We start from the raw sequence: 23,900 nt of genomic DNA on the forward strand, positions 1-23,900 counted from the left end.
TCTGGAATTAACTCTTGTTGCGAGGAGGTGGTCACGACCTTTAGTATTGTGGAAACCGAAGCGAGAAGTGTAGGCAGACGAACATACGGCCCATCTGATGGTAAGTGGTTACCGTGTCTCATTGACGTCAGCAATGCCGGGGTCACAGCCAAGTCGTTGCTTACCATTAAGTGTACCTTTGTTATAAAAGCACTGTTGCGAATTTTAAGACGGAGGCCGGAAACGATGGTAGATTATAAAATAATATTTGTATAAGAACCCTACTTTTTTTTTTATTGCTTAGATGGGTGGACGAGCTCACAGCCTACCTGGTTTTAAGTGGTTACTGGAGCCCATAGACATATACAACGGAAATGCGCCACCCATCATGAGATATGAGTTCTAAGGTCTCAGTATAGTTACAACGGCTGCCCTGCCCTTCAAACCGAAACGCATTACTGCTTCACGGCAGAAATAGGAAGGATGGTGGTACCTACCTGTGCGGACTCACAAGAGATCGTACCATCTGAGGCCGAAATCTCATTTGTACAGTATAACTGAACTAGATGACTGCTTGATCTCAGAAATCTCCAGAAAGATTTCTGGGATTACGGATTACTTACGTCAGTAATAACGCCAATTGATTAATTATACAGTTTTGTATTTATTTTTGTTATGTTTTTTTTTATTGCTCTTGTAAGCAGACGAGCATACGGCCCATCTGATGGTGAGCGATTACCGTCGCCCATGGACTTCAGTAAAAATATTAATATTTTTAACGTACATATTTCCTCGGAAAATTATGGTATCCGCCTTCGGGATTTGAACACCGGCACATTCGAATCTATTAGATCACAACTATGTCTCTTTAAGGATACTATTAACAGATTAAACAAACCAAAGCTGTATTGCGAAAGAAATTAAAAAATATAAACGCTGCAATTTACTAAAACGCCGGCGTCGTCGCCATTTCGGAATCACGTAGAGCAAAAACTTTGAATAGTTTTGAAATTGCTGGCTCTGTAGGTAAGCTTGTAGAAATACGTGCGTCAGGACAGACGCGCTTGCACCGGGCTTAGAGGCAAATATGTACTATATGTTAAGAACGTTAAATGGATAGTAACTTAACTGCTTTGGGATGCCATAAAATTTCTAGAATACGATAATAGAAATAATATACAAAACTTCAATATCATATAAGGAGAATATCATTAATGTAGTCGGAGTCGATGAGAAGTGCATTATTAACCCTTTCAGCGCGAACCGTCGATAAATAGACTCTCTATTAATTCGTAAAAAGTACGGAGCGTCGGAATACCGATTATTGCCCAGTTTGATCATAGGTTTTAGATATCGACCTGTACGGATGTGACTTAGTAGTTTAAATTAATAAGTTTACAACATTCATATAAATAACCATATAGAACTATTTCGCCGTGAATTTGACGAGCAGACGCTTTTTAAGATTTTTTTTTGTTCCAAAAATCATTTAGCAATTTCTGAAAAAAACATCAAAATAAACTCAGCACTAAAAGGGCTAAGGATAATTGAATAACTACTGGTCAGATCTCTATAAAACTTAATTGAAACGACGCGAGAAGTAACAGTTTTCAAATAAATATTATCATTAAAATCAAATCAACTAAAAGACAGTTCGGAGGTACAATAAAGACAGCTCCTTTTTTTGAAGTCGCTTATAATAAAAAAATCATCAATATTAAACTTTAATAGTTTCATATCGTAATAGTTTTCATGATCCCTAGTGATGTTATTAAACAACAAGTATGCGTACCTTAACTTTAATAGTGGAGAGATGTCGCTTTTGTTCCATGAGATGGTACTGTACCCTGGGTATCCTAACCAGAGATGCGGCACCTAATCTAAGGTCCAGTCTGTACAACTAAGCGTCCGTCTAATCATACCAACACTTACTAGTTAGTACCAATTTCTACTATAGCGGGTAGATAACGGTACACGAAAAGTATTACCAAAGTTTATTAAACTGTAGATTAATTGGTAAGAAAAAGTCATGAAGTCAAATGGGCAAAAGCAAAAAGATTATACGTGCATTTTGCAATGCAAAAGTTCAAAATGGGTCATTTGACCCGTTATGGTTGAGTTTAGTGTTAAAGACAGGCAGTTTGATAGATAGCGGCTTGGCTCTGTCCCTGGAATTGCTCACGTCCATGAGCGACGATAACCACTTACCATCAAGTGGGCTGTATGCTCGTCTGCGTACACGGACAATAAAAAAGGACAACCGTTGCATCAGTGCAGTTGGAATTTGTTCTGCCTCATTATGAACATCGCATTGTACCTATGAACTCCAGTATCCACCAGTCACAGTTGTTTGTTTGTTCCTTCGAGCATCATACAAAGTCACTGGACCGATTTTGATAAAAGAAAACGGTTTTTAAGGTTCACAGCAAAATTCAAATTATAGCTTGGTATGTTTTTGTTCTATATACGGGAGCCGGATGTATTTATTATTCATTACGATTATTATGTAGATACGTTGCGTAGTGTTTTCAATTTTGAGTAAACGCTAATAATGTACTATTAAATATGGAATATACAAATTATGTATCAGCATTTAAACGGAATATTTCCATATACGCTTTATAACTGTATGTCTTTAACTTATTTGGCTTAATGTTATTGACAGTTGATTTTAAGCATTTTTTTTTATTGCTTATATGGATGGACGAGCTCACAGCCCACCTGATGTTAAGTAGTTACTGGAGCCCATGGATATCTACAACGTAAATGCGCCACCCACCTCGAGATATTAGTTCTAAGGTCTCAGTATAGTTACAACGGCTGCCCCACCCTTCGAACCGAAACGCATTACTGCTTCACGACAGAAATAGGCATGTATGTTGAGACTTCTAGGCAAAGAAATTTGTTAAAAAAAATGAACATTTTCTGTCGTAAATAAACGAAGGTCAATCAAATCTACTACCTGCTCAGCTTAAGTCGTGTTTATATAACGCTTAAAACTTCAAAAGTCTGGCCAGAATCGATAAATCATTAGCCTGTGAACTAATTTTAAACGCAAGTACATTTTATATGAGTAACCATAGACGATCAGTTTTCTTGATGATCGATCGGACAAGCATCGAATACTGTGTTTAAGATTTCCTAAAACTATGAGCAGCAATGAGGTACCACCTATTTAGTGAGGTAAATAAAATATATTCATACCTTTTTGGTTTCCATCTCTTTATGAAAACACCAAACATGTTTTTTAACTCGATGAATATCAACACATCACTAGTAAACAAACACGGTTAACAACACAAGGCGCACAGCACTACGCGAAACGCATTCGATTAAAAAACCATACGCGAGTTTATTTTCACACTAAACGAAAGTAGAAACTACATAATCAACGTTAAAAATAAACATTCCTATTTTAAAAAAATTCCAATGTTTACCAACAAACTGCTTTTGCGGATATGACGTCACGACATCGATTTTCGAGTTTTGAATGACAGCCGGTAACAATCGAACGTTCGATTTTCGAAAGAAACGCTAAAAAATCTCACAGATTATAACTTCGGAGACGCGACACGCGCGACTCGCTGTAGCGTTGCACGGCGACTGACTGGCTCAGAGCTCGCTTGAATTGAATGCATGCAATATGCAGCTGGTGTATATCCCGGCTTTGTATTAATAAATTTTAGATGTCAACCGCTTTGCGTGGTGGCTGGTTTAACTTGCTAGTTGTTAAGCTGAACGGGGTGGAGTCCATTGCCTTCCTTTCCTTAAACGTCAATGTTAAATTGCGGCTTATTTTAATGAAATGTGCACATTTATGAAAAAATAAAATTAAAGAAGCTATAAATAATTTCATTTTGCCGCTATTTTTGTATTGTCCGGTTCCTAATTTTTACTGAAAGGACTTTCAAGGGAGAATATAATCGAAAATAATTGTGACGATAATTTTGAATTTTTTATTACCTTAAGGTGATTAAGGTCTATTAATAGGCAGACGAGCAAATGGTCTAGTACTAAATCAAACTAACTAAGTAAAATTAAATATATTAAATATGTATATAGGTTAAATCCGGCAAAAAATGTTTTTAAGTATTTGGTTAAAGAGAATTCTCCGTGAGATATTTTTTTTAAAATACAGCTGCATCTCTGAAGTGTGTTTTTTTAATAATGCTACTTTATTTTTCATACATAATACAACAATATTTTTTATACGACTAAAATCGTGTAAGTTGTGACGAAAACCAAATAAAAGTATCTAATACACAATAGTCCGACTTCCGGTCGGGTTTCTCGGGTATTTCCGGCGCGCTCCCACGGATCACTTGTCTGACCTACTTACTCTTTGATTGGGTTGTCCCGAATTACTTTTTTTTTTAGTTTCAGAAGTAGATGTTTTCCTGTGTTCCTTTCTGTAACCAAATGCGATTTTTGTAACAAAACCTGGTCAGGTCTTTGAATCGACCAATTTAAAGATCTGACGCTTGCCAAACAAAAATTGAGTTATTATGACTACATATTATCCAGTGAATGGAATCTAGTAGTGGATTTAGTGAATAGCAATGCGTTCTCAAAGTGTTCGGAAAAAACTGTCGATATAATGTCTTGAAAGTAATTTACATTTGAAGGACAGTAATCGAGTTGAAGTTGTAACAGCAAAAAACGGACCGGTTTGCTTAGTGAGAGTTTTGTAACGTTTTCGATAGCGTAAAAGTTAACTCAAATTTGTATGGAGTTGGAACGTTTGCCGCTAGAGGCGCTGTACCAACTCCATACACATTTGAATTAACTTTTACGCTATCGAAAACGTTAAAAAACTCGCACTAAGCACACAGCGAGAAGCTAGGCAGAACTGTCTGTTAATAAAATTCTAAATGCCGTTATTTCTTGCAGTCATAGCGTCGGTGAGGACTAGCTAACGCTAAAAGAGACGTGTGCTCGCCTGTACTATTGAGACAATATGGAAAGCCTTTATTTCGCTGCACCGATCCACAGATATCGACGGAGACCATCGTAGTTAAAACTTCAATCATTGTTTACAGGCCGGTCAGCACTATCAGCCTTTACTGTAACATTGTTAGTTTCTTTTGAAGTATTTTTATAGTTTTATTGTTCTTTAACTAACGATATTGGCTGTGAGCCAGAGCATCCGAGAGTCCTTTATTCATTCTCTTAGATTCTGTGCTCTGCATCTATTTTCGATGGATAGATCTTACTTTTATCGGTAGTGCAACTCGCAATGTGTTGCTCTTTAAACAGTAGTTGAACTTCAGTGACTTATTTTGTGATAGCCGGCAGCGCGACAGTGCCCTTATTTAGGTAGGAAGAAATCGCCGGACGCTACCTTTCGCTTCGGAGTGATACTGTAATATATAACTGGAACTGGAACTTTACTAAAATCCCTGATCCCTTATTGTACAAATGAAAAAAAAAAAAAAAACAAGACAGGTTAGACTACTCAGGACGGTTCTTTCTTGAAAAATGGATTCTCTGTTCTAGTGCCCAAGGATTGAAGTTCTAAGACCCCCCTTATTGTTCCTGGTCGATCATAAAACATGACGATGCAACTTAAGAACCAAACAGACGTGTTTGTTATGTCTATTTGTTATCATAATCGTTTGTTTTAGCCCCACATGACGTCATACGTAATGAAAATCGCAAGCAAATCGGCTTAAGTTTGCGCGATAATTTTTAAGCTATTGCATAGTTTTATCGCGGGCCTTGAGCGCGGCTTACTGTAATCATGAAATTCCGTAACGAAAAAAACCTTACACCCCTTCACTCCGCCTACCATGTAGCTCGCGTTCAACACATTCACACGTTGCGCTTGTGTAGTGTTTGTGAATAAGCGCGTGGCGTAACGTCAGACTGCATGCGCATCATGAAAAGTCTGCCCATCTATCTCTCTCTCGCGCGGTCTAGCTTATGGGTGTGAAGGGGCAATTAAGCTTTTGCTTTTATTAATGTTTAATATAGCGTGGTCTTGTTTTATTATTGTTTTAATATTAAATTTTCATTGTCTAATTATAATTGCATAAGTTGATAAAAAATGCTATGCAGCTTTACCGCGGTAGTTCCCGAGTGCCACACGTTTGTTTTTTAAGCATCGCAGTTCAGTTCCCAGTGTGCTTAGTGCGAGTTTTTTAACGTTCTCGATCGCGTAAAAGTTAACTCGAACTTGTATTGAGTTGTAACAGCGCCCCTAGTGGCAAACGAAGGGAAACTCGCAGTAAGTTCTAAAGCAGGATAATTTTCTAATAGCTGAATGCGCATCAGAGAACGTTACACCTGCCATTTTCGTGTTACGGAGGTGAAGCCGCGGGCTGGGCGTGCTCACATCCACCACGAGTCATGAGAAACTACGCAATTTTGTGGGATCCTCGATGTTTTCAAATTACACGCCTTATAACCTAACTGTTGAACGTAATTTATGTTTTCCGGGTTCTATACATTACGTTGCGTTTATTGCGATGCCATGGTGCGGGCCTTTTTTATTCGATACGACACGGGTTTGAGATTAGACAGAACACTACAGTTTTTGGATTAATACCTTCAACAATATACCATAATTGAGTCGTCTATTATCAAAGGTGGCAATCTGTGCATTTGGACAAAAAAATGTTATTGATATGTCAATACAGATTGATTTGAATATAATCGTCTCCTTCAAAGAATACGGTTCAAAACCTGCATTAAATAAAGGTTAATACTTAACCTGTTATTTATCTAAGATGTCGTTCAGAAGAGTTTTGTGACTGCCAATGGAATACAAAGTCAATAATTCGTTTTTCTGATTTACCAATAATTATCCAAAAGTCACATTGCCGGCTTTGATAATAGTCGACTTAATTATATCTTATGTATTTATTTTATTTATACTTTATTTCAGTATTTTTTTGTGTTTAAACTCGAACACTTTGTTAGCAAAAATTACTTATAATCTATGTTAGTAACTTAAAAAATCTAACACATTAGTATCATTACATACATTTTATATCATTACATTTGTTTTTTTTCCCTTCCAAGTGCCTGCTGCAAAGCCTATTAATCAGCAGTCCCTCGATCTTGCTCGATATGATTTTCAGAAGACTGTTGCCACTGTCTCTGACTCGACGCAATAACGACTCACTTCTCTTTCGCATTATTGCAAAGAAGTCATCGGTGTGAGATGTCGCAAACATTGTGGATGCACTACAAAAGCGCGGCAGTGACAACATCATCCTATACGCATTATTATATTTGAACACGTAGGGCATTGTAAGCTCTCCATCTCATTGTATTAACAATATGTATTAGCCAAAATTTCCAGAGATATCACAATGAAAATTTTGGCAACTCGAATGATAATTATACCTATTTCTAAAACTAATTTACACAGTTTTTACGTGTAAGAGAAAATTTCTAATCCACAAGTAGGCTATGTTGTATTAAAAAATATAATGACGAATTATCAAAAATAGCTTTCGTATCAATGCTAAACTGGTGGTAGGACCTCTTGTGAGTCCGCACGGGTAGGTACCACCAGCCCGCCTATTTCAGCCGTGAAGCAGTAATGCGATTTACTTTGAAGGGTGGGGCAGCCGTTGTAACTATACTGAGACCTTAGAACTTATATCTCAAGGTGGGTGGAGCATTTACATAGTAGATATCTATGGGCTCCAGTAGCCACTAAACACTAGGTGGATCGTGAGCCCGTCAACCCATCTAAGCAATAATAAAAATGTACCGTATATACATTCATATGCATTTAGTAAAAAGCTATTATTTTAATATTACAAACAGATACTCCAATTTTATTTTTATGTATAGATTACTTTGCACTTTGTAACTGCACGGGATTGATTCTGCGAAGCATGTTTAGTTGGAATACAGTGGTCGAACCAAGTCAGCATTCATTGAATTGTGACACAGCTATGGCGTCAAATCCTCCTCGTGAGTTGCTCGTACTTTAGACTTGGAGATTAGCTAGAATTTCAACAAACAACAGTTTCGATAAACACCAGTCTCAACAGAGATTCTGACGATTTTCAGAATAGGGACGTTTCATTTTGAAAACAGGAATTCGTTGTAAAGCGATGTAGTAATTAATAATTTATGATTTGAATATTATAATAATTAACTAGGTAGATTGGGTTGGTCATATGAATGTGTAGCCATCTCTTTCTCAAGCCAGTACTTAAATGGAGATGACCAACCAACCCCCATGTTATCGAATCTCCTAAACAATACGCAATACAAATAATCAGTACAGAATTCAGATCACGTACGAAATTGATAATACAATATCGAAGGAAACAAGCACCCTGGGGTACAGCGGACTGTTAGCATTCATTGTAGCTAACCTTAAATATGGAAGGGCTTGCTTGATTTGCCGAATTTTGATCAATAAAGGCTGACAGAATCATAGTCTGAATGGGTGAAATAAGGACGCGAGGTTGCTATTTTAAGCTGATCTTTCTTGTTCAGTGTCTTTGCATATTGAATATCTTCCCATTTTAAAGAAATCGCCAAATTCCCCCAATTATGCTAAAGCTAGAAGATCTTACACGATAAGAACCTATTCGGCTACCAATCACAGGGTATAATCGTAACCAGATAACCATATTTTAAGCTGATAGTTTAGTGTCTTTCCATATTAATTATTATCCCAATTTAAAGCATTCACCAAATTCCCCCAATTATGATAAAGCTAGAAGATCTTACATAATAAGAATCTATTCGGCTACCAATCACAGGGTATGATCGTACCCAGATAACCGACTACATTGGTATCTTTTGTGAATTTATGCACGAAATCACTGGAGATTCACTTCACAAAAGATATGAAAAATTCTTCAACATGATATTTCTTGACGTTGTGAAACTAGGTTACGTGAAATGCCCCAAGGATGATGGAGATTAAATTCAGTAGGGTTGGAATACATCAGTTCAAAATAGCATTTACGTAAATTGTTCTTTGGTAATTTTTTCAACGCTGTCTTAATTACGCGCATTTGAATTTGAACCAGGCTTTTTGAATATTAACTGAGACTATTACACTAACTCTCAAAAAGATACATATTAATTATCTCATGTATATATTTACATATTATAGTTGATATCAACATTTTCAGCTGGTTCTATTGTGTGGAAAAATCCCGACGACCAGGATAGGAAAAGTTATATTAGAATAAACAATCTAAATAGTCACACAGTCATAAAATAGATTGTTGTAAATGATGTTATCTATACGATAAGACCTTTCGTTTCTGTTATCCTGGACTACTCTTTTAATGATGTCCGAAGGCAGACAACTTTGCGATCACGTAATGGAAATAGCAACATCTATGGTTTTGTCAGTGGGCACAAATTGCCTTTTAATATCCTCAAAAGTCCTTCGAAGAGCATATCTCACAACGCCAAGAAAATATTATCTACCCACACCAAAAAATATAAGTATAATGTATTTTACTTTGGGTATGCTGTAGTCATTCCGGGTTTAGTCTTTCCTTCAGTGTTAATAAGTCATTTTCATGGAATTTAAAGAACGTTTTTTCTACCCCTTCTATTTAAAAACATAGTAGTATCTGCATACGGATATAAAATGCGAGTCATAATTTAAAAACTTTAATTACTGAAACTATTAAAATTCACCAACCACGAACCACGTCGCTCGTTCAGGAAGTAGGTCAGTTGAAAACCTTCGGGGGGATAGACGAGATTAAATAAGACGGGCTCGGATGCTACGCGGCTAAATTATCGAGCATTTTCTTGGTTTTTGAAATCTTGTAGTAAAGTTTGTTCGTATAATTTTCGTTATCATGTTAGCAATTAATAATAATAAAGCTTTATTTAATTCCATGCATAGTACACATTAAACGATAACAATTGGTAAATTTTTAATGCTTAATTATAAATTTTTGGTGTTTGATTATTATTTGTTTTAATTTTCCATTACCTAATTATTCAATGCATGGACCCCGTTCGGGTAAAAGCCTCCCCCAAGGAATGCCATCCTTCTCTGTCCTTAGTTCTGTCCATAGAGTCTTTTTATTTGGCCAATGTAGTAGAAGGTATATTCGTCGTCTTTGATTATCTGTTCTCCTAGGCGGCGAACTTCGCTCAAACCTATTATATCGTGTTAGCAATTATCAATGCGAAATGCATGTTTCAGATATTTCTTCAAATATCAAAATTTTGCATGTAGACACGTTTGAGTGTAGCGAATTTTATTTGTTAGTGTGACACTAAGTAAAAAGGTTGAGAGCCGCTGTTTTAGGCAACGATTACCTATTCTTAATCACTAACACTTCTGAAAGTAAAGGTAATTTTACATTAAATTATACACCATTGATTTATCAAATATAACTAGTGATCAGTTGTATAGTTACGCCATATGTGAGTCTACTATTATCAAAGCCGGCAATGTGACTTTTGGACAATTATTGGTAAATCAGAAAAACGAATTATTGACTTTGTATTCCATTGGCAGTCACAAAACTCTTCTGAACGACATCTTAGATAAATAACAGGTTAAGCATTAACCTTTATTTAATGCAGTTTTTGAACCGTATTCTTTGAAGGAGACGATTATATTCAAATCAATCTGTATTGACATATCAATAAAAAATTTTTGTCCAAATGCACAGATTGCCACCTTTGATAATAGACGACTCATGTATCCTACAGATACAATACTCCGGCGTCAAAATTTGTCAATAACAATATCGTATTTGTAAATTTCGCGACATACCAGGGACTTGCGAAACGTCAACGTGCCGCGTCGCGGTAGTTGAGAACCGCTGGCCTAAAAAATAGGAAGCATGCACACGTGTGATGCGATTCTGTCAGTGCTCTTATGAAATACGTGTAAAGAAAAACATTTTTTTATGTAATTTTTATATAAAACTGTTTTAGTCTCTTTGTCATTGAGAAAAAAGACGAGTTCAGTTTTATTTAATTCAAGAATACTGTTTTTTTTTTTATTGCTTAAATGGGTGGACGAGCTCACAGCCTACCTGGTGTTAAGTGGTTACTGGAGCCCATACACATCTACAAGGTGAATGCGCCAGCCAGCTTGAGATATAAGTTCTAAGGTCTCAAGTTTAGTTACAACGGCTGCCCTACCCTTCAAACCGAAACGCATTACTGCTTCACGGCAGAAACAGGCAGGGTGGTGGTACCTACCCATGCGGACTCAAAGAGGTCCTACCACCAGTAAAACCTTATTTATGTAATCTTGATATATATATTTCTTCTGTGCGTGTGTTTGTCACTGAACTCCTCCTAAACGGCTGGACCGATTTCAATGAAATTTTCTGTGTATCTTCGAGTGGATTCGAGAATGGTTTAGATTTACAAATCAGCCCGGCAGATGGCGTTGCAGTCGGCGTCTAGGTTATTTATCTTTCCCAGAAATAATTTATATGACAAAACAACGTTTGCCGGGCCAGATAGTACTTATACAAAAGCATATAGTTTAAAAAAAGAAAGATTTTTCTAATATAGGTTGGCTGAACTCTCTGTCATTGAGAAGAAAAAAGACGAGTTCAGTGTTATTTAATTCAAGAATACTGTGTAAAATAAATTGTGGAAAATAAGAGCTTTTTTTTTTTTATTGCTTAGATGGGTGGACGAGCTCACAGCCCACCTGGTGTTAAGTGGTTACTGTGGCTTTAAATGTTGTTTTCTTAATATTGTACAGAAAACGCAATTAAGTATTTTATTATTGTTTAACCAATTTTAGAATATCCCATATCATTTATTAATACATATTAATCAATGACTTTTACTATGAAGGTATTACGTCACGTTATAGAATCAAGCCTGAAAAATATGTAACTTTGAGCAATTACTGGTGGATTGTAAACCTATACATGTAGGGGCCATCTTCCTTTTTTTATTGTCCTTGTAGACAGACGAGTATACGGCCCACTTGATGGTAAGAAGTTACCGTCGCCCATGGACGTCAGCAATACCAGAGGCAGAGTCAAGCCGCTGCCTACCGTGAGCAGTCACGCACTCCAGTTTGAAGGGTGGGTCAACTGAATACAATAAGCACTACCTAACCTCGTGTCTACGGGAGTGAACTCATTTATCCATCAACGCATTTTTTTTATTGCTTAAATGGGTGGACGAGCGCACAGTCCACCTGGTGTTAAGTGGTTACTGGAGCCCATAGACATCTACAAGGTAAATGCGCCACCCGGCTTAAGATATAAGTTCTAAGGTCTCAGTATAGTTACAACGGCTGCCCCGCTCTTCAAACCGAAACGCATTACTGCTTCACGGCAGAAATAGGCGGGGTGGTGGTATCTACCCGTGCGAACTCACAAGAGGTCCTACCACTAGTAAAGTGTTTCTATAAAAGGTTCGAACGTGATTTCTATTAAAAAAAAAATAATTTAATGTGAACACGTCCTAAGTGCAGTAAATCACGAGCCGTGATGATAGTGAAAACTAAACAATCGCAATGACTGTGATCAGCGCAATTACGGCACGGTGGTTAGCTTGGCCGGCGGCGTGACACTGACGTTCCAGGTTCGACGCTCGCCTGGTCACGAGCACTCGTTACGGACGACAGACGATCACGAACAGTAATTTTATATATGGATATATTCGTAGGATCTATGTTTGTATGATCTGAGATCCCTCAGATCATACTAAGGATTGACACTGAGGGTTTTTTTATTTTATTGGTTTTTATTGCCTAGATGGTTGGACGAGCTCACAGCTCAACTGGTGTTAAGTGGTTACTGGAGCCCATAGACATCTACAGCGTAAATGCGCCACCCACCTTGAGATATAAGTTCTAAGGTCTCAAGTATATAGTTACAACGGCTGCCCCACCCTTCAAACCTTCACGTCATTTTGGATCCTCCCGATCCACTAACGGTGCTTCTAGGTACCTCAAGCACCGGTCTCGTCGAACCCGTCGCTTGCGACGAAGGGGTTGACGAGTAAATTAACCCTCAGACACAGCCCACTGAGTATCTCGCCGGATCTTCTCAGTGGGTCACGTTTCTGATCCGGTGGTAGATTCTGCGAAGGACGGCTCTTGCTAGGGTTCGTGTTAGCAACGTCATCAGGCTTGAGCCCTGTGAGCTCACCTACTAGTTAAGGCGACGCTAATAAAGCCTCTCAAGGCTATCAGCTTAGGTAGGAAAAAAAACCTTCAAACCGAAACCCATTTCTGCTTCACGGCAGAAATAGGCAGGGCGGTGGTACCTACCCGCGCGGACTCACAAGAGGTCCTACCACCAGTAATTACGCAAATTATAATTTTGCGGGTTTGATTTTTATTACACAATGTTATTCCTTCACCGTGGAAGTCAATCGTGAACAATTGTTAAGTACGTATTTCATTAGAAAAATTGGTACCCGCCTGCGGGATGAGAACACCGGTGCATCGCTCAACACGAATGCACCGGACGTCTTATCCTTTAGTGTGTGCGGGTAGTGATAGAAATCCGTGTTTTTGTTTTTTTTGTCCTGCCCACTGTTAATAACCTCGAGGGGTTATACTTCATTGAATGTGTAGGCGAACTGATGGCTCAGCTCAGCCTGAGTTTTTCTAACACTTTCTGTAGGTGGTAGCACCTCTTGTGAGTCCGCACGGGTAGGTACCACCGCCCTGCTTATTTCTGCAGTGAAGCGGTTATGTGTTCGAAAGGGCGGGGCAGCCGTTGTAACTATACTGAGACCTTTGGAACTTATATCTCAAGGGGGGTGGCGGCATTTAAATAGTAGGTGTTTATTGGTTCCGGTAACCACTTAACACCAGGTGGACTGTGAGCTCGTCCACCCATCTATGCAATATAAAAAAAAATATTAACGGATCGGAATCTCGACCCACTGAGACATCGGGCGAGAAACTCAGTGGGCTACCTGTGTGGTCTTATAAATTATCATACCAACGGTAGCCTATAATTACCTAACAGCTGTGTTGGCTTCATTTTATTTTGTTCAAATTGATTAGTGAAGATAATAATATTACATAAGTTTTATTTTATCAATACAATGGGCGTTAGTAATAAATTGAAAAAAACATTACGATTAAAGTGATAAATTGTGTAATATACCAGTATTTCAACGAAACGTATATGAGCATCGGTGGTTCAGTGGTAGAATGCTCGCCTGCCACGCGGGCGGCCCGGGTTCGATTCCCGGCCGATGCAGAATTTTTTGTATTTTTCTAATATTTTTCGTCAAGTAACATACTCTGATGCTTTACATTTGTCTTAATTCTCAACCTCTATAATATTTAAAAAGATAAAAACAAAATAGTTAAGTACAATTTTCACCTGTGTTTGTCAATCGACTTTGTACAAAACAAGTGAGCTATTTAATGTTATGGAAGCTGATCGTTTTTTCTAAACCTAACCTATAACAAAACAAAAGAGAAACTTTAATCTGCATAATGTTTCTAAATCTATACTTCTATACTTAATATAAAGAGGAAAGATTTGTTTGTTTGTTTGTATTGAATAGGCTCCGAAACTACAGAACCGATTTGAAAAATTCTTTCACTGTTTGGAAGCTACACTATTCCCGACTGACATAGGCTATAATCTTTTTTAGGGATCCTTACTAAAACTCCAATAATGTAACCCGAGGTGTAAAAAAATTACCTAAAATATTCTTTCCAACGCGTGCCCTGCGAAAACTATTGATGATAGAATAAAAGAATGTATTACGACTTTGTAGAACACATTATTATTTACAAAAAGTATCGCGACAGCATATGTCTAACTATAATAGTTATGCCGCAATAAGTGTTCTTTTATTTTAAAAAATAAAACAACGTCAAATATCGTTGAAATTTTTGTTGAAAGACCCGAGCGGAGCCGGAGCGGGCCGCTAGTCATTTTATAAAGTACTGACGAATTTTCTTAATTCAATGAATATTTATTTCTATTATACCTTATCGCAGGGCTTCAATTTACCCAGACCTTTTATCGCGGCCAAAGCGTGACACTTTAAGAAATTAAAAGCAAACTTTGCTTAAGCCCACGAGTTAAATGCTGAAATCGGTGTCAAAGGTTAATAACTTGACTCTTCGAGTTCAGAACGAATTCATAGGCATCACGACGATGATAGGGGTCGTGTAAAATTCGCAATAGATCTGCCATTACAGACTAACTCGGCGGTGCAGTAATTAGTGCCTCTGACTGTTGCGTCGAGGGTCGTGAGTTCGATTCCCACATCGGACAAACGTTCGTGTTATGAACAGTTTTGTTTGGGTGTTTATTATCTATATACAAACTATATATGTAACTATACTGAGACTTTAGAACGTATATCTCAAGGTGGGTGGCACATTTACGTTGTAGATGTCTATGAGCTCCAGTAACCACTTAACATCAGTTGGGCTGTGAGCTCATCCACCCATCTAAGCAATAATTTTTTTTTTTTAAATATACTAGCGACCCACCCTCGCTTCGCTTCGGAAACTGTAATTTATTATTGATTTCTCCACTATTTAATGGATGTTATTATACATATAATAAACCTTCCTCTTCAATCACTTTATCTATTAAAAAAAAACCGCATCAAAATCCGTTCCGTAGTTTTAAAGATTAGGGACAGATATAAAGACAGAGAAAGCGACTTTGTTTTATACTATGTAGTGATGTATATAGGTGTAGCTCTGCCAATGCCGGTCCAAAGCCCGGATGAGAAAAGAGGAGGGTTGAGTTGGAGTACGACCTTTCCAGACAAAAACAGTCAATGCCGAATGTCTGGCAATGGTATAATAAGGCTTCAGCGGCATTGAAGAACTAAATCCCTTCCAAAAGCACATTGCCGTGGAAGGGCGCGGGACCCCATCATGTGTATTTTCCCAAGAAAGCCTCATGAGGCCACGACGACCCTCAGAATTGAAGATTATCGTCGCAATGAAGATGATATATTAAAAAATTTATAAGTATCGACTTACCTATCGACGGATCAGTCATTTGTTTCGCACTGTATTATTGATACTTTGAAAGAATGTTTGAGACAATTTCACCCTCTCCATTTGACTATCGCACCAGCCATTGGCCAATAGCATTGGAATTCATCCATAATGCTTGGAAACACTGCGCATCTTCGCAATTCGATTACAGACATTAAATGTCATATACTATCTATATATTAATACGCGAAGCAAAAACTTTGTATCCCTTTTTACGAAAATTGCGCGGACGGAGGAGTATGAAATTTTCCACACTTATAGAGAATATAGAGAAGAAGTGCACAATGCTAATTTTTTTTTTTAAATATAGCATAAAAGATACATTAAATCAATAAAGAAAACATTACACACACTACATACCATGTATTTGACACACACACGCATGCATGCTATTTATTGTCAAACTTTTGTTCTTGGCGTCTGTGGTCAAATTGAGAATAGATTAAATATTTTTTACCGTTGTTAATATTTTTTATAGTGTAGTCTTGGCGAAATTTGTGATTATAGAAGTATAAAGTACAATCATAATAGTGTACAAACTTACAATTCCAATTAATTATAGTCTAATTTCGACTACTGCGGGACCTCTAGTTATATTACATGTATAAAACTATGCACTTATATTAAAGACTTTATACACATTTAACATTGCCCAGTTTTTTTTTATATTTATTCTTTCCATGAATACTTTTTTCACACTCCTTATGTACAATTGATTGAAAACACCGTTTTATTTTGTACTTTCTCTTAAGAAATTCTAATGACTGTGCATACCAGTTTGAAGCAGGAATGCGTGACCATCCGCAAAAGATCTCTTGGAGAACAACACGAAAAAGAAACTAGTTAATAAAACTAGAATAAGTGATTTACTAGCAGAATACAAGGCGAAAATTAGGTAACACCACACGTTGACAAATTACAAATAAGTAATTTTAAGGCTGTGATTTATAGTAATCAATTTCTACTAATAAGTAATGATTTTATTTGAAAATAGAATTACCATATATTTTTTCACACTCTTTTTTAAATCTTATTGTCCTGTTCATTACCTGCTATTAAAATTTCTTCAAATTAATGAGTTGGAGACATTGACGCACAATAACAATCGACGATAATATAAAAACATTGAACAGCATTGAGAATCTGAAAAACAATCTATCTCTCTTTTTAATGGTGGTAGGACCTCTTGTGAGTCCGCGCGGGTAGGTACCACCACCCTGCCTATTTCTGCCGTGAAGCAGTAATGCGTTTCGCTTTGAAGGGTGGGGCAGCCGTTGTAACTATACTTGAGACCTTAGAACTTATATCTCAAAGGTGGGTGGCGCATTTACGTTGTGGATGTCTATGGGCTCCAGTAACCACTTAACACCAGGTGGGCTGTGAGATCGTCCACCAATCTAAGCAATAAAAAAATAATCTCATAAGCACATATAGGTTGATGACCTCAATTCAACACTAGGCATGAAGAAGATTAAACTTATTTAGCGCGCGTCTAATGATTGATCGATGTTTCGCTATGCACGCAGGCGATATAATGAGGATTATTGTTGGTTGATCAACGAGAAAACAGCAAACGTCATTCTCTGAGGCCGGTGTGTTTCCTCACATGTTGCATAGTTCACATCTGTTTCCGCAAAATCTCATAATTTTGGGAGGGCGGAATGTAAATGAATTTCAAACGCATTCGTTGCTCCGTGGTATGGTGTTCCATTCCCGATCCTGCGGAAAGAATAGAAAGCAGTCGACGTCGCCCCAAACACGTCATTTCGGATCCTCCCGATCCACTAACGGTGCTTTTAGATACTTCAAGCACCAGTCACCGTTCTCGTCGAACCTCGTCAAACGTCGAAGGGCTCGACGAGTAAATTAACCCTCAGACATAGCCCACTGAGTTTCTCGCCGGATCTTCTCTGTGGGTCGCGTTTTCGATCCGGTGGTAGATTCTGCGAAGCACGGCTCTTGCTAGGGTTCGTATTAGCAACGTCCTCAGGTTTGAGACCCGTGAGCTCACCTACTACTTAAGGTTCCGCTGAAATAGCCTCTCAAGGCAGCTTAGGGGTAGGGGAAAAAAAAGGTATAGTATTCGAAGATCCCTACATGGTTTGCAATTTCCACGGCCAATATTGGCTTGGCAAATGTTGGCTCCTTGAAGAACTAGATTTGATTTTGCGCTGTACTTATACGACGTTTCTCATGATATCTTGTGTCAGTGTTGAACGGTGGTACGGTGAATCGCATTCATTGCCGGTATTAGATTGATCTCTATCTTTTAAGCTTGGTTGGCTAATTGGTCCATCAACGGGTTTGTTCCGTGAGGCAATCGTGCGCCCCGGATTGAAGAGTAGACAGATATTTTACGCATCGAAGCGAAATTAGTCGGTCACGGTTCGCGTCTTCAAAGTGGAACGTAAAATATTATCAAACGAAGCTCGTTTTAATGTTATTGCATAGGTTTATGAGCCTCTAGCTAGTACATGGGACACTTGAAGTTAGGTAATTAACAGAGATGATAGACACACAATGTGGTTTTTTTTATTGCTTAGATGAGTGGACGAACTCACAGCCCTTCTGGTGTTAATTGGTTACTGGACAAAATAGCCCATAGACATCTACGACGTAAAAGCGCCACCTAACTTGAGATATAAGTTCTAAGGTCTCAAGTATAGTTACAACGGCTGCCCCACCCTTCAAACCGAAACGCATTACAGCTTCACGGCAGAAATAGGCAGGGTAGTGGTACCTAACCGCGCGGACTCACAAGAGGTTCTATCATCAGTAAAAAAAAATTCACAGATTTTGCCACACACCTGCAGGCGTAAAGTCGAAATATTTTTAATTGAATGTTTTTTTCCTACCTACTCGCTGGTAGTTTAAGAGGCTATTTCAGCTACGCCCGGACGGGTGGGTGAGCTCACGGGCTCAACCTGAGAAAATTTGCTTTCACTAGCCCTAGCCAGATTAGTGCTTCGTAGTATCTACCACCGGATCAGAATCGGGACCCACTGAGAAGTTCCGGCGAGAAGCTCAGTGGGCTAGTCTTTGGGTTAATTCGCCCGTCTAAGTCTTCGTCGTTATCGATCAGTTCGACGAGTTCCAATTTACATTTTCAAACATTGGACAACAATATCCAATATACATTTTTTTGGTAACTAAAAATATTTAAAACAGACACGCTTAACAAGTCTGCCTATTAGGGATATGTTGACATTGTTTATAGCACGGTCTAACAATATGCTTTTAAATCCAAGTAGTGGCACTAACGAAAATAAACATACTTCAGTTTATAATTTTCATTATCCCAAGAAAACATTACAAGAACACATAATTTTGAATGTAACCGCGAAATACATAGTAATAATTACGAGCACACCCTTCACAAAATTAGCAGAACGCATCATTCAGGTCAATTGGGTAACCCTGCATTATATTGTGTAATATGGGTTAAAATTAAATGCGAGTGACATGTGTGTATCTATTCCCGTTCGAATGTGTGAAGTCGGAGAAGAGAACGAAATGCGTACACGATGATACCTCTAGTTTGGAACTGTTATGAGGGTTTATGATTGAGTATTTTTTAAAAAAGAATGGCTTCACTGGCCATTTAAAATTAACATTAGTATTTCTTACCCCCACAAACATTCTCATCATTAACGCCCCCGCAACTGGTGTAGGGAGTCCAACACTCATATAAATCCTATATCCATTAAGTACATGTATTTTCTACATGTATATATACCAAGTTTCGGGTCAATCGGATCCATGGTTCATAGTGATTATAACGGAACATCCGTAAAATCCACTGTAGATTTATGTATTAGTATAGACTAGGACACTTAAAGGAAACAACCGTGTGGTTTGGATAATGGATCAATACTGAGCTCGGATAGGTGGACCGGTGTGACGTTGGGATAGGAATGTTCTGAGTGGACGGATAAGGTAATAAAGTTTTTTTTTTATTGCTTAGATGTGTGGACGAGCTCACAGCCCACCTAGTGTTAAGTGGTTACTGGAGCCCATAGACATCTACAACGTAAATGCGCCACACACCTTGAGATATAGTTCTAAGGTCTCAGTATAGTCACAACGGCTGCCCCACCCTTCAAACCGAAACGCATTACTGCTTCACGGCCGAAATAGGCGGGGCGGTGGTACCTATCCGTGCGGACTCACAAGAGGTCCTACCACCAGTATGCAGAAAGGGGTATACGGGATGGTTATAACAGAACGAAATGCATTGCTTTACATTTTTCGAGTCGCATATTCGACGTGGTTTAATACCATCAGCCTTCTTTTGGGTCTTCGCAGCAATTCCGATTCGGTGATAGACGCACTCGTGAAGCAGCTGTTATGTCCTCTGACCGCTCGAGCAGTCGCGATATTGGTAAACCCACAGACACAGCCCACTGAGTTTCTCTCTGGATCTTCTCTCGGATTTTCTCAGTGGGTCGCGTTTCCGATCCGGCAGTAGATTCTGCGAAGCACTACTCATGCTAGGGCGGGTGTTATCAACACTCCGGTTTGAGCCCCGTGAGCTCACCTACATGTTAGGGCGAAGCTGAAATAGCCTCTCAAGGCTATCAGCGTGGGTAGGAGAAAAAAGAAAACAAAGCGATATTGAAAACTAGTCACAAATACAACCAAAGCTACGGTGTAATCTCGCGTTGAAAACTTTCCTAGTTCAGTCGTTATCATAATACTGACTCGACCGGTAGCCAAACCAGCATGTTAGGTTCACTGATTGGAGTCACTTACCACTAGACTAACCAGGTAATCAAAACTGCTAGAAACTTTATCGATCTTACATCCTCTTCTAACGTTCACATTAGGGGAAGACAAGCGATAGTACTTGCTGTTAATAGCTTAATGTTAGATGAACGATATGGGCATAGAAGAGTAGGTAAATACCTAAGTGAATGGTTTGCAAGTTGCCAATGCTCTGGGCCATTCTCAGACACTCGGCACGGTTGGGTACGCTCCACTGATTTAGAGACCAGCCGCTAAGGTTCACGACTTAAATTCTAATGGGTGAGGCTTAGGTTGATTCTCCTAAGGCTGAAACTCGCGTGGCCTTAATGGTATAGAATTGTCAAAAAACCAAGAGGGGTTTGAATCTTGGATGACTCAGATATCGTCCTTTGCGCTAATAGTAAAGAATAAGGTCAGTATGGCAAAGCATTCCAACTAAACACGATAACAAGATATGTCCGTTTTGTTTCTTGTACCATATAAGAGACGAAAAACATTAGGCATCATTACGAGTAAATTGTTTGACTAGGTATCGAATCGTAAATGATTATTGATCAATTTAAAAGTATATACCAAAGATATAACTATGTCCTATTTTCACTTTCATATTTGACAAAAAACGAATTTGACAACGGTGTCGAATTCACAGAATGAAAATTCAAGAAAATGGCGGATAACCTGTAATGGTTAATTTGCGAAAACAAAGCTCCTCGCTCTGTTTAGCTGAAACAAAGGCGCGATTTGTTTGAGCCAATTTAAAAGTTAACCGTTATAGTCTATGGTTGTGAAAAAACTCAAGTAGAATTTGCGTAATTTAACCGCTTTATGCAAAGGTACTTCGGGGCGTGTGCGCTTAAAAAAAGTTAATACGCAAAACACAGTGGCTTTGATTAGTATGGAGTGGTATCTTTTAGAATGCTTCTTATAAAGTAAAAGTTAAGTTAGCAGTAAAAGGAGTCATTTCGAAAACTGTATATATCATTCTATCCGTCTCCTATTTTAGCATTAAAGAGGCTACATTTGTAATGGTTGTGCAGTAATTAATTATATTGTAGACAACCACCATTTTCGATTGCTGAATAATTCCAGTTCATACGTAGATATAATGAACATTATAGGACATTATTGCACGCGTCTATAAAGTTTTTAATATGTAATATCACATACACACACTGGTGGTAGGACCTCTTGTGAGTCCGCACGGATAGGTACCACCGCCCCGCCTATTTCTGCCGTGAAGCAGTAATGCGTTTCGCTTTGAAGGGCGGGGCCGCCGTTGTAACTATACTGAGACCTTAGAACTTATATCAAGGTGGGTGGCGCATTTACGTTGTAGATGTCTATGGGCTCCAATAACCACTTAACACCAGGTGGGCTGTGAGCTCGTCCATCCATCTAAGCAATAAACAAAAAAAACAAAAAAAAACATCCTCCGTTTAATTTTATTTTCAAATATTTGTAAAGGACACGACATTTTTCCTGACAATGCTAATTGTGTAAGTATACATGTGCTAATCAGCTCCGCGCCAAGATCATCGGCCTCGGCTGATTTGCACGGAATATCCCGATTTATGTACGGACGTCAACGCTTTTTGTCACCTATTGGACATTTTGGTGCAAAAACATATTTACGATCATATACTGACAAACACAAAAGTGTATAGAATGTTTTTTTTTTGTTTTTGATTTAGTTCCGCAGACAAAGTTACCTGAAAATAACAGCCGTTGGAATGGATATAATATAACCACTTTACACCAAGTGGGCTGTGAGTTCGTCCACTAATCTAAGCAATAAAAAAACAAAACAGTTAAATTTTTGGTATTTACCAAAAAAACAAGAATTTTAGATTATGCCACATCAATTGTAAAGGTGTGATATAAAGCCAGTTAACATGTACTCTGAAACCTAAATTAGATATTAAGTATCCGTTGTCGAAACTTTTTTTTTGCATAGAAGTCTGGACGAGCTCATAGCCCACTTGGTGTTGAGTGGTTACCGGAGCCCATAGACATCTACAACGTAAATGCCGCTACCCACCTTGAGATATAAGTTCTGAGGTCTCAGTATAGTTACAACGGCTGCCCCACCCTTGAAACCGAAACGCATTACTGCTTCACCGCAGAAATAGGCAGGGCTGTGGTACCTACCCGTGCGGACTTACAAGAGGTCCTATCACCAGCTAATCCACTAGAATCACTCAACTGAAATTCTATAACTCACCCACGAATTATTTCTAAGCATACTATGAAGTAATCGAGATCGCTCTGCCAATTACTCTAATGAAATCCATTAAAATAAATTTTAAATTTAACATCATTAAATCCGTGGAGAACTTGAATTAAAATTCTTTTATTCCGTATTCTCGGAGTTAACGACCGTGAAATATAAACATTTACATTCATTATGTATTTTAATTAATTCACATTGTCATTTAGAAAAGCACGAAAATGTTATTTGAAAACACGAAACACACTATGAATATCAATTGTGTACGAGTAAAAATCAAAGGTTATTTATTATAATACATATTATTACATTTATATAGAAAAGTAAAATATGTAAAATAATATGTTCGAAACGAGTTTCCTGTACGGATTAATTTAAAATAAATTAATAAATTCACAACGCTAATACAATTATATAAAAAATTGTATCGGTCTGAATAACAACTAGAAACGACCTAAGTATTGTACCTAAACAATGAGAGAAGTGCTCCAACTTTAAATTGTTTTAAAAGAATGGTGAAGGAACACTACTTATCTGCTTAGTGCTGTTTGTTGCATCATTATCATTTATCATTTCCATACTGTTGATTTATTATGTGTGTGTAAGTATATTAGTATGTATTGTATGTAAGTATGTATATTGGTATATATTATATTATGTAAACGGTATATATCTGTTTATTATATGTATATATTTTCTATAATAATGTATTGTATATGGTACACCGCAACAAACCTGCTATATTTTTTTATATTTTACAGAATTTCTGTAAATTAAACGGTTGTCTGGAAGAGATCGCTTTTAGCGATAAGACCGCCTATTGTACATATGTGCTTTTGGACTGTTTTTTTGAATGTAAATTGTGTTGGTGTGCAATAAAGTGTATTCTCTCTCTCTCTCTCTCTCTCTCTCTCTCTCTCTCTCTCTCTCTCTAAACATTTTAAAAAGAAACTGGATTTGTGGGTGCACGAGAGGCGTTTACTGGAGACATTTGACATTACAGCGTGGTGTCGTCAC

General features: G+C 38.0%; 1 protein-coding gene and 1 non-coding gene across 5 annotated transcripts in view; one reads left to right on the forward strand and one right to left on the reverse strand.

Moving 5' to 3' along the window:
• LOC101740438 (uncharacterized) overlaps positions 1 to 23,900 on the reverse strand; it is a 495,801-nt gene that overhangs the window by 452,021 nt on the left and 19,880 nt on the right. For 3 of the 4 annotated variants that reach the window (XM_004921632.5, XM_012693534.4, XM_012693500.4), the window contains exon 1: positions 3,184 to 3,605. The exons of the other annotated variant lie outside the window; for it this stretch is intronic. In XM_004921632.5, the coding sequence (XP_004921689.2) occupies positions 3,184 to 3,221 (38 nt within the window). In that variant the 5' untranslated portion in view covers positions 3,222 to 3,605. Of the gene's footprint in view, positions 1 to 3,183; positions 3,606 to 23,900 lie in introns of those variants that run through there. 4 annotated transcript variants of the gene reach the window in all.
• On the forward strand, positions 14,062 to 14,132 carry TRNAG-GCC (transfer RNA glycine (anticodon GCC)). Its single transcript has one exon. It is a non-coding gene; the product is annotated as a tRNA-Gly (tRNA).

Source organism: Bombyx mori, chromosome 10 (assembly GCF_030269925.1).
Source record: "Bombyx mori chromosome 10, ASM3026992v2".
NCBI lineage: Eukaryota > Metazoa > Arthropoda > Insecta > Lepidoptera > Bombycidae > Bombyx > Bombyx mori.